Genomic DNA, 12,247 nt, shown 5'->3' on the forward strand with positions numbered 1-12,247 from the left:
TTTCTTGCTTTCTGAGCTTCAACATGTCTTAAATTCATCCATTAAAGTCATCAAATTAGCTTCATCCATTAAATTCGTTGTCAACTTGTTTAAATTCATCCATTCAAATCTCAATGGCTATGACCGATTAGTACCAATTTGAAATTAGCGCCATCTGTTGGAATTTTGGTTATGCATTTCACATGTGAATATTCACACGTGTGGTTGCCGATGATAATTTTTGAAGCAATGATTTTTAATAAACTGTTTATTGTTACTTACTCTATGTAATTTTAAATTCAGGGATACTAAGCACTGGCTTATAATTACGTGAAGCTCTCGCCATATTTGTAAGTGGACTTTGTGAATCTCATCAGTTCCAAAATTATTGAAAAACTACGTAAAGCGTTATAATTAAATTATAAAAGATTACTCACATTATTCCTGAGTACACGAGTCATAATTTATCGTTAATATTAACATTTGTAATTTCCTGTCCCACATATATATTAATGGGTGCAAGGGATACGCGCATTTATTGTATTTAGCTGGTATTTAAGTTGGAGAATTGCAGTACGAAGTGTCAATACCGTTGAATTAAATGTGCTTGTAACCGGCATTCTCCCACCCACCTTTGAATAGTAGTTAAGGTGATGCTAACAGCATTTTAGTCATCAGTGGTTTTGTGACTAAAATTGCATGAGTTAATGAGACAGGCAGGTTGATTTAATAATAAAACTTTCGATTATTAGTGTGGTGCCCACCAACTGTCTTTTTGACCAATGAAGTCCAATTAATTTGAATAATTGCTAGTCATTACCGAAACTGCTATTATTTAAGATAGCTGCCCGACTAACATATAGGTTAGTGCAAAAGCATCATTTTAACGTAGCCATCTACCAAAGTAGTTAAATTAATTAATTAATTAAATTGGCATCATTTTGGTTATATCTCATATTGTGAAAACCTTCACAACGAGTTACCTTGGTATTGTACTACCTCGAATAAGTAACACTTCACCAGTGGAGAAGACTGCTGTTACTTATTCTCAGCAGATACCACCACCCAGACAGCACTGTTTCAAAGCTTGTTGGCTTTGAAACTATTGCAACACCAGGGTACCTGCCCACCCACCGAGAAGAAGCCAACCAGCTTTGAAATGGTGCCGTCTGGGTGATGGTATCCGCTGAGAATAAGTAACAGTAGTCTTCTCCACTGGTGAAGTGTTATTTATTTGAGGTAGTACAATACCATGGCAACTCGTTGTGAAGGTTTTCACAATATCAGATATAACCAAAACAATGCCAATTTAATTAATTAATTTAACTACTTTGGTAGATGGCTACGTTAAAATGATGCTTTTGCACTAGCCTATATGTTAGTTATTCTACCTCGTAGCATTGAGGCCTTTGCCCTTAAATATTTTATAGTCGATAGCTGTCTGAATCACTGCTATATAATAGTTGATAGCTGTCTGAATCACTGCTGTAGTAGTAGTAGTAGTAGTAGTGGCACCTGATGCAAGAAAGCAAGTGTAGGAGCTTATGCAGCATCAGCCAAAAAAAAAAAAAAAAAATCACACCATACCCTCCAATTGCCTGTCCAGTTCCTCCTTAAATTTATTTAACCTATCAACTTCCACAACGAATAGCAGTGATTCAGCAGTGATTCCATAGCAGTGATTCAGACAGTTGATTCTGAAATAACATTGATTCTCATAGTTTGTAGTCTGACACTAGCTGCAAATTAGTATCAAATGGAATGCATCTCTTGTTTGTTTTGGGACTACATTTCTGGTTTCAGTAAGGGTTTTGCAAATCCATAATTTATAATTAAATGAATTTTGTTCATGATAGTATGTCAGCTTCTTTTTTTATTATTTTACTAAAACCTGTTAATAGGTTTTATCAAATTCAGTTTTTATTTTTAGAAAATAAATAGAAAATCCAGTTGACTTTGTTGGATTTATTTATTTGGCAATCAGATAGCATAATTCAGGCTTTATATATAAAATGTCAAGTTAATACGAGGAGAGATTCAGTAATGCTCTGAAGCCTAGAAAAATATCTTTACAATACTTGTTTTCAGTATGTTTATTATATTTTGACCATTGCACTGTAATCAGAGTTAAACAGTTACTCACTGTACAAATCTCAAATCTGCCCTTCCATAGAATATTGCTCCTGAATTTGGAGCAGTGCTCTCTTAACATCTCTCAATCTTCTAGACTCCATTCAAAAGAGTGCAGTTAGGTTAATTAATGACCCATATCTTACAGTCTCTCTCCACTCTCTATGTCATATATGTTCTCTTTCTGCTGCATACCTTTCTATAGATACTTCCATGGTCACAGTTCCTCTGAATTGGTTTTTGTAATATCTACTCTCTCTCTTCCAAACCAGTCTAAATGTGTGCAGAAACCAGTCAGCATCCTTTTACTATCCAACTTCAAACTTGGAGAACCAACTTTTCTTCTTCCTTATTTATTCTTTCAGCTTCCGTCTTCTGGAACAACCTCCTTTCACACAAATTTCCTGAAAATTACAATGTACAGAAATTCAAGTGTAATGTCAACAAGTATCTTCTTTCATCTTCTCTTCATCCTGTGCATGGTACTAAGTACTATAGGTTCAAACGTTTAGGGCATAAGCCTCAAGCTATGAAGGAGTCTAGACTATGTATAAATATAGTGCAAATGCATCAGGAATACATAGCTGTATCTGAATAAATCAGATTATTAATAAAACGGCATCGTTTTAAGTTATATCTCATATTGTGAATACCTTCACAACGAGTTGCCATGATATTGCACTACTTCGAATAAGTGACGCTTCACCTAAGGAGAAGACTAATGTTACTTATTCTCAGATGGATACCACCACTCAGACGGCACCGTTTCAGGGCTATTTGGCCCTTCTTCGGTGGGTGGGTAGGTACCCGAGTGATGCAATGATGGCAAAACAGTTATGAAGTATAACTCCACAATATGAGAGATGCCTGATGGTGTATCATGTATTTAGACTCAAGCGTTTAGGGCATAAGCCTCAAGCTATGAAGGAGTCTAGACTATGTATAAATATAGTGCAAATGCATCAGGAATACATAGCTGTATCTGAATAAATCAGATTATTAATAAAACGGCATCGTTTTAAGTTATATCTCATATTGTGAATACCTTCACAACGAGTTGCCATGATATTGCACTACTTCGAATAAGTGACGCTTCACCTAAGGAGAAGACTAATGTTACTTATTCTCAGATGGATACCACCACCCAGACGGCACCGTTTCAGGGCTATTTGGCCCTTCTTCGGTGGGTGGGTAGGTACCCGAGTGTAGTGCGAAGTAGTGCGAAGTAGTACGAAGTAGTGCAATATCATGGCAACTCGTTGTGAAGGTATTCACAATATGAGATATAACTTAAAACGATGCCGTTTTATTAATAATCTGATTTATTCAGATACAGCTATGTATTCCTGATGCATTTGCACTATATTTATACATAGTCTAGACTCCTTCATAGCTTGAGGCTTATGCCTTAAACGCTTGAGTCTAAATACATGATACACCATCAGGCATCTCTCATATTGTGGAGTTATACTTCATAACTGTTTTGCCATCATTGCATCACTCGGGTACCTACCCACCCACCGAAGAAGGGCCAAATAGCCCTGAAACAGTGCCGTCTGGGTGGTGGTATCCATCTGAGAATAAGTAACATTAGTCTTCTCCTTAGGTGAAGCGTCACTTATTCGAAGTAGTGCAATATCATGGCAACTCGTTGTGAAGGTATTCACAATATGAGATATAACTTAAAACGATGCCGTTTTATTAATAATCTGATTTATTCAGATACAGCTATGTATTCCTGATGCATTTGCACTATATTTATACATAGTACTATAGGTTCTCATACCATTCGTGTTTTGAGTTTCCAAAAAAAAAAATAAAAAAAAAATGGCGTGAATAAAATGCTGACACCCTCCACTACATCACAGTTTACTTATAATGGTATATTTTTGGGGTATGTGCCCAAACCTTAAAAAATAAAAGTCCAGTTATGAATTTTGCTGTGAACCAACACCAAATATATCATATGGGCATTGGAGAAGAATTTTATTGATGGTTATGTTCCCCATACCTGATTATAATTATGGATATTTAAAGTTTTAACATGCTTCTTAGTGCGAAAACAAGCCTCGAGAGATCATTTGCTGCATCAGTTCACATATGGATCTTACTGCAGGAAGGATTGTAGTACTTTGCAGAGTGTCACCCACGGAATATCTAATTGTTGTGACAATTAGATATTCCTACTCAGGAACTAGCAGAAGAGTGCATTTCTTATGGCATCAGCCCCAACAGAGTAATTTTGTCAATGACAGCTGTTGCAGTTATGCAGCATCTTCTGGTGGTACTATAGATAAATAACCCGTTACTTTGAATTTCCTTATCATTTTGTGCAGTCCATTTGGGTAACCGCTCCTTTTAAGTTTTTTAAAGAGTGATGCTCCTGAAGTGCATACAGGGTATTATTTTATTTTATTTTGGTAAAAGAGCTCTACCAGCAAAGTGCAAATGGTTATTTGCATTTTAAAATTCTTCCATTCTTTATCAGAATTTGAACTAAGACTTCTAAAAACAAGTGCCAAATGACAAACCAGCTTTACTGTCATGTATGACAAACATTATAGAAATTTACTTCTTTATAAAAACCATTCAGATTAATTATAATTGATTTGTGTAATTTAAATACACATGAATTTTTGTTAATTATCCAATAAATATATAGGCCATATTTTTTCTGCATAAGAAATTTAATGTGGAAATTTAGGAAATCTGTCAGTGATTTTGAGTTTTTCATTCTTTGTGGTTAAAACAGATAATCAAGAAAAGAAGTAACTTTCCTTTAGTATGCTAATTGGAAAAGATGGCAATGAGAGAAGCAGTGTTATTAAATTCCTAGAAGATGTAGGGTGCTGTTATCGATGCATATTGAAATTTCTTGGGGAAAGAACATATACAGTTTATTCTTCAAATGATCTTGTGGAAAAGGTGAGGTGGATATTTCATGCTTTATTACTCATCATGTATACTTTTTCAAGTTTTCAGCAACCCCCGCCCCCCATTTGGCAAAATCTGTATCTATTATGAAATTCATATAAACATTAGAATCTCTGAGTTATATGAAATATATTGTACTTCCTTTATTTTCATATAAAATAAGCTGTGTTAACAGATTTTTTTTTTTTTTTACCAACCTTTAATTTTACTCTATTAGATTTAGATCAAAGGCATGAAAGTGTTATGAAACATTAATATACTGGATTGCATAAGCCTCCCTTGTTCCAAAGGTACAAATGAGACATTTCACTTGTTTCTTGCAAATCTCATTTTTTAGCAAACTTAAGTTTGCTACAGAATGCTATTTATTTTAATTGGCCCCATTACTCAGATGGAACTTTCATCCATGGATAACTTGGTACCATCTGTGCAAAAATTGACAGTAATAAAATATTTCCACAATATAAGAGATGCCAAAACTTGTCTATATTTAAAACTCAAGTAAATTTACAAAAACAGCTTCAGGTATATTAGTATATTTGTGATGTGCTTATGCCAAGAGAGATTAAATATGAATACATTATTCATATTGTGAAGTTCAACATCCTAGAACTAAAGAAGTCCTCAAGCGTTTAGGGCATAAGCCTCAAGCTATGGAGGAGTCTAGACTATGTATAAATATAGTGCAAACGCATCAGAAATACATAGCTATATCTGAATATTAGTAAAACGGCATCGTTTTAAGTTATATCTCATATTGTGAATACCTTCACAACGAGTTGCCATGATATTGCACTACTTCGAATAAGTAACGCTTCACCTAAGGAGAAGACTAATGTTACTTATTCTCAGATGGATACCACCACCCAGACGGCACCGTTTCAGGGCTATTTGGCCCTTCTTCGGTGGGTGGGTAGGTACACGATGGTGTATCATGTCTAAATACATGATACACCATCGGGCATCTCTCATATTGTGGAGTTATACTTCATAACTGTTTTGCCATCATTGCATCACTCGGGTACCTACCTACCCACCCACCCACCCACCCACCGAAGAAGGGCCAAATAGCCCTGAAACGGTGCCGTCTGGGTGGTGGTATCCATCTGAGAATAAGTAACATTAGTCTTCTCCTTAGGTGAAGCGTTACTTATTCGAAGTAGTGCAATATCATGGCAACTCGTTGTGAAGGTATTCACAATATGAGATATAACTTAAAACGATGCCGTTTTACTAATATTCTGATTTATTCAGATATAGCTATGTATTTCTGATGCGTTTGCACTATATTTATACATAGTCTAAAGAAGTCCTTGTTGCATTGTAAAATACTATGAAAAACAACAAGGACTTCTTTAGTTATCTAAACTCTAGAAGGAAGGAGATGAATCAGATTGAACCACTTGATCTCGATGGTTCAACTGTTGATGATCCTGCTCAGATAGCTGACAATCTGAATGACTATTTTGCATCTACATTCACACATGATGAGTAATTAAGGGAGGAGAATGCCAGAAGTTTAACAAACTATAACAGGATGCTTAATGATTTTGTAATAACTGAGAGTAAAGTGGAGGGAAAATTGTTGAAATTAAACATAAGAAAAGCACCCGGGGTGAATGGAATCTATCCAGTTATATTAAAGGAGACTGCAAAGGAAGTAAGAAAACCCTTAGCCATAATTATGAGGGCATCCTTGGACTCAGGGGAAGTGTCCACGTGCTGGAAATGTGTAAATGTATCCCCAATTTACAAAGGATTACATGAGTAATTACAGACCAGTTAGTTTAACTTCTGTTCCAGGGAAAATAATGGAGTCACTAGTTAAAGATGCGTTCCCGGATCATCTAGACAAGACTGCAATAATAATTCAGATGCAGCATGGGTTTGTTAAGGGAAAGTCTTGTCTGACAAATTTGATTGGGTACCACAGTGTGGTTACAAAGGAACTGGATGCAAAAAATAATTTTGATATCATATACTTGGATTTCAGTGCTTTTGACACTGTTGTACTTGTAAGACTACTGTACAAATTGGAGCAGTATGGTATTAAGGGCAAGTTGCTACAAAGGATAAAAGAGTGGTTGAGTGGGAGAAGACAGAGTGGTAATCAATGGACGCTGCTCTTTGTGGACTAATGTTATTAGTGGAGTTCCCCAGGGTTCGGTGTTGAGCCCACTGTTTTGTATATTTATCAATGCTGTGTTGTCACAATTTATCAGTGTTGTTAATGACGGTAATGGCAGTGTGCTACTGCAACAGAATCTAGAAAAGTAGGGCAGATGGGCTGAGAAGTGGCAACTGAAGTTTAACATTTACAATTGCAAAGTACTGCAGATGGGTAGAAAGTACAGAGGAGGGCAACAAATAATGACATAAAAAGAAGAATTAACAATAAAATAGAATTAACAAGGAACTTGTATCTACACTCAGAATTGATAAATTAAAGAAACAAATGTGTTAAAAGTATTTGAAGGTAAAATAAAATAAACCATGATTCTGTTGAGCAACTAATATGCAAGTTGACAAGAAATTAAAGAAAGCGATTTTCTTGCTTGAGTTTTAGCATAGCTGGTAAGTACACAGTTACATGTACTGTGTGTTTAAATCCACTTTATGCCACAAAATATAATATTGTCATAGAATCTGTCTTGTAAGCTCTGAGGAAACTGTATAACATGCCATTCCAGATTATAAATAGAAAATTTATTTTATTATTGTTTTTATTTTATCCTTGAGCATCAGTGCAAGGAAAGTTTTTTGTACAAATCTTTGTTAATCTTTAGTATAACTGTATACACTTTGATCATTTGTGCTGAGGCATGGCATGAAGCAGTAATCAGCAAGCATAGCTCTTCCTACCCATTGCTAGTGATTAGCAGGGCTAATCTGCGGAATTTACCACTTATTTTTATTGGAATGTGTTTGCTAGGCTGCTAATTACTGCTCATTGTGTTAGAATGTGTTTGATAGGCTATTAGTTACTAATCTTTTTGGTGCTTTAGGATAGTGTAAAGTGTATTGATGTCAAACAGCACCACAGGGGTTTCCCCCATCTCCGTGTTGCTTTCATTGTAGGTGTACCAGTTCGCTGGGAAGGCCAGAGATATAAGGTGTGTGAATCATGTAGTTGTGTAATGTTGTGTACCGTTGTTCCTCTGGCCATTTAGCTGCTGAGGCCCAATGTTGCCCGCACTTAGCCCTGTGGAGGCAGACCAGATACTCAGTAGTCTAAGAATTTTACTCTGGCAGGTCCTTCCACCTAATTTCCTGAGATTTCAGTGGCTAGGACCTAAAAAATAAATCCACTAGGTTGGAGGCCGAAAGTCAATGGGTGAGGTTAAATTTTGATGTGTAGGGCATACACTAGTGTAAGGTAGAGTGGGGGAGGGAGACTGAAGGCTGGGGCAGAAAGTCAGAAGAATGGGGGTGATAGAGAAGATATCCCCAGATAGTGACAGTGGGGGCAGGCCCATGGCCCACTAGAAGGAAAAGGGGGCAACAAAGGGAGGGGGATTCAGAAGTCTGGCTCCTTCCCCCTGCCAGGGAAGGGGAATAAAGGTACTCAGAAAGGGAGCAGAGTACTGATTGCCTAATGTCACATAGGCAGCAAGGCTGCAGTTAGTTGAATCCAATGCATTTCCTTTCAGTCCGGTGAAGTTATTATCATGGTGTGGCCAGAGGTAGGACAATGACCTGTCCAGAAGGTCAGTCTGATCCCATTCCGCAAGTCAGTTCCAGACACTGGTCACTGTGGTGGATTGCTAATGATGCATGTGCAGCACAGCTGCTATTTAAGTCAGTTGTAGGAGTCCAATAGTTGGGTCAAGTTCGATAGAGCTTTCCTTTTTAGGAGTTCAGGGTCCATTCTGAGTTGTAGTCTAGTCCAAGGATTCCATCTTTCTTGGGAGAGTATCCTGTCCAAGTTGTTGGTTGGGTTTAGTCCGGTTTTTTTTGTCAGTTTTGGGGTTTGAGGTCTAATCCTGGTTGTAGGCATCGTCCAGAGCTGTAATCATTCTTAGAAGAATGTCCCATTCCAGTTAATAGTCATTGTCATTTTCTGTTAGAGAGTGGCGTGGAGAATGCATCAGGTTCCAGTCACTTGTTAGTTTGTCAGTGCATATCGTACTCCTCTTCTCGCAAAGCTGCCCTGGGCATATTTTGTGAGGTTTTTGTAATCATTGTGCGAGTCCAAGAGGTGATGCTCCTGGTCCTGTGGGACATATATCAATCTCATGTAGAATAATCCACGCTTCGTACCTTGGTGCTTTAGGATAGTGTGTTAGTTGTCTGAAGGCCCTGGGGGTTTCCCCCCTTTCTGCGTTGCTTTCATTGTGGGTGTACCAGTTCACTGGAAAGGCCAGAGATTTAAAAGTGTACGGATTTTGTATATGTGTAGTGTTATGTAACATATAGGAAAGTGCTTTAGGATAGTGTATTTATTCTGTTTTTTGCCTGAATCCCTTCTGAATATTGGCATAGTCTTTTTTTTTTTTTTTTTTCTAGACTTTTATTTTTGGCTAGTCAGAAATATTCCACTATTCAGGAGAGATTCAGGCAGAAAATGGAATGAACACTAACTTAAAGGGGTCATATACTAAAGGTTACGGAACCCCTTTAGGTTAGTGTTTTTTTTTTTTTTTCTCTTGAATAATTAAGATTATTGTTCATAACCTGACTTTTTTTCCTTAGACTTTCATTTTGCCCAGTACTATTGGTATCAGATCATGGCGGCTAATCAAAAAAGTCAGGTTATGTTATGCCACTATTCAGGAGGGTTTCAAGGATTCAGGGATGTGTTTGAAATAGATTAGAGTAAGAGAAATGTTAGAGCTTTCTGTTTTATAAAAATAAATACACTATAGGACCAAAAGTATTCAGACACCCTTCCACAAATACTCGTCAGAGTGTATTGTCTCAGTGGATGTGATCTTCCAGTATGGGATTGTTTCAGCTGGCTCAGACTTGATCTATTCATGATGTAGATCATGGTCAATTATGCACTATGATGCAAGGATCAGAGTCTGAATAAACTCCTCAACCCCGTGGAGTTGAGGAGTTCAGTGGAGTTGGAAAATACAGTGGGGCCTCGACTTCCGATGACATTGATATTCGATATTCTCAGAAACCGATTTCCCTTCCATACAATCTTTTATTTTATGGACTGATGATATTTGCAGGAACCGATGGCTTTCTGATATAACTGGAATGATGTGTTGGTGGAAATTTTCAGACCTGTTGTGCATGGAACATCATTTGTAAGATTATTCTCAACCGATTAGCGTCTTTGTTCAACACAACATTCCTGTGTGTTACAATACTTCAAACAGTTTCTCCATCTTCTATTTTATGTGCTTATCCAGTGCATAAGTAGAGTGTATTTTTGTTAATTATACGAAACCGGCCTTTTCTGGAAGCGAATTCCCAGGAGAACATACCTCACAAAGGATGAGGCTAGTTTACCTGGACGTAGCCTATGAAAGATAGGCTCACTTTTCCGTTGGGTGCCAATATCTCTGAATATTTTAAGCTGAAGCCTTGGTTGGTATATCACTCTAACATCCCCAGAGTATTTAAACAACAAAATGTCAACAAAGGCATGCCGGGAGTGTTTTGGCGCAGTAATAAGAAGGCCTGGGTTACAAGATATGTCTTCAATGAATGGGCACTTGAAGTTTTCTGTCCTTCAGTGAAGAGTTATCTCACAAAAAATAAGCTTCCTGTGAAGGCACTGCTCTTGCTGGCTAATGCGCCAGGCAATGATCCTGATCTTGTTCAATCTTGAGGCAAAATTTTACTTTGTTCAAGTCAAATTTTTGCCACCCATCACCACTCTGTTTCAACCAATGGACTAGCAAGTGATTGCAAACTTCAAGAAAATGTTTGTAAGTTGCTTTGTGGTGACCTCTGTTGAAAATGCTGTCACCCTCAAAGATTTTTGGAGGTCGAAGTTCAACATTCTAGACTGTGTGACATAGGTTCTTGGGATGATGCTTCCACCAGATGCTTAAATTCAGGCTGGAAAACCATCTGGCCTTTAATCATCCATAACTTTGATTTGAAGAGTATGATGCTTTAACAACTGATATTGTCACTCTTGGTAAATTACGCTTTCCTTATCGTGATCTTTAAACTCCATTTTTAGTTTAATCAATGATTTTTCACACTACTGTTTCATGATTCATATAACCACAATGGATTATTGAGGTGAGTGCCATCTCTTTATTAAGCTTTGACTGAATGCAATTTCTTGGTAAATCAATGGAGAGGTTGACGAAGAGGGTATGGAGGACCTTATTGATGCTAATTGGGTGTGATCTAACTTCAAAGGAGCTACAAGAGTTGGAGAAAATTATGAAGAATGACACTGGAGAGGAAGAGGACCCACAAAAAGTGTCAGCTGAAGAGTTGAAGACTGTCATTTCTTGTTGGGAGTATTTAAGAGAAGTGGTAAAAAAACACCCCAACATTGAAAACACTGAACTCGTGATGTCCAAAATGGAAGACAAAGTAATTCCTTACTTTGTTCAAGTCAAATTTTTGCCACCCAACACTACTCCTCTGCTTCAGCCAATGGATCAGCAAGTGATTGCAAACTTCAAGAAAATCTATACCAAGAAAATGTTTGTAAGTTGCTTTGTGGCAACCTCTGTTGAAAATGCTGTCACCCTCAAAGATTTTTGGAGGTCGAAGTTCAACATTCTAGACTGTGTGAGGCTGATCATAAGTTCTTGGGATAATGCTTCCACCAGATGCTTAAATTCAGGCTGGAAAAACATCTGGCCTTTAATCATCCATAACTTTGACTGATTTGAAGAGGATGGTGCTTTGACAAATGATTTTGTCACTGTTGGTAAATCAATGTAGAGGTTGACAAAGAGGGTGTGGAGGATCTTATTGATGCTCATGGGTGTGAGCTAACGACAGAGGAGCTATAGGAGTTGGAGTAAATTATGAAGAGTGACACTGGAGAGGAAGAAGAGGACACCCAAAGTGTCAGCTGAAGAGTTGGACTCATTTCTTGTTGGGAGCGTTTAAGAGAAGTGGTAAGAAAACACCCCAACATTGAAAACACTGAATTCATGATGTGCAAAATGGTAGACAAGTCATTTCTTACTTCAGGAGGCTACAAAAAAGTTGTAAAAGACAGTCAACTTTGGACAGTTTCTTTGCCAGTAGCAGCAAAACACAAAAGACTGAAAAG

At 37.4% G+C, this 12,247-nt stretch overlaps 1 protein-coding gene across 2 annotated transcripts in view; it reads left to right on the forward strand.

The window, feature by feature from the left end:
- The first annotated feature begins 215 nt into the window (after nucleotides 1-215).
- Pus10 (Pseudouridine synthase 10) overlaps nucleotides 216-12,247 on the forward strand; it is a 77,254-nt gene continuing 65,222 nt past the window's right edge. For both annotated transcript variants that reach the window (XM_090376758.1, XM_090376759.1), the window contains exons 1-2: nucleotides 216-329; nucleotides 4,862-5,034. In XM_090376758.1, coding sequence (XP_090232884.1) covers nucleotides 4,894-5,034 — 141 coding nt within the window. In that variant the 5' untranslated portion in view covers nucleotides 216-329; nucleotides 4,862-4,893. The remainder of the gene's footprint in view (nucleotides 330-4,861; nucleotides 5,035-12,247) is intronic.

This window comes from Mastigoproctus giganteus, chromosome 6 (assembly GCF_048544385.1).
Source record: "Mastigoproctus giganteus isolate SK-2022 chromosome 6, ASM4854438v1, whole genome shotgun sequence".
In the NCBI taxonomy this organism is placed as follows: Eukaryota; Metazoa; Arthropoda; class Arachnida; order Uropygi; family Thelyphonidae; genus Mastigoproctus; species Mastigoproctus giganteus.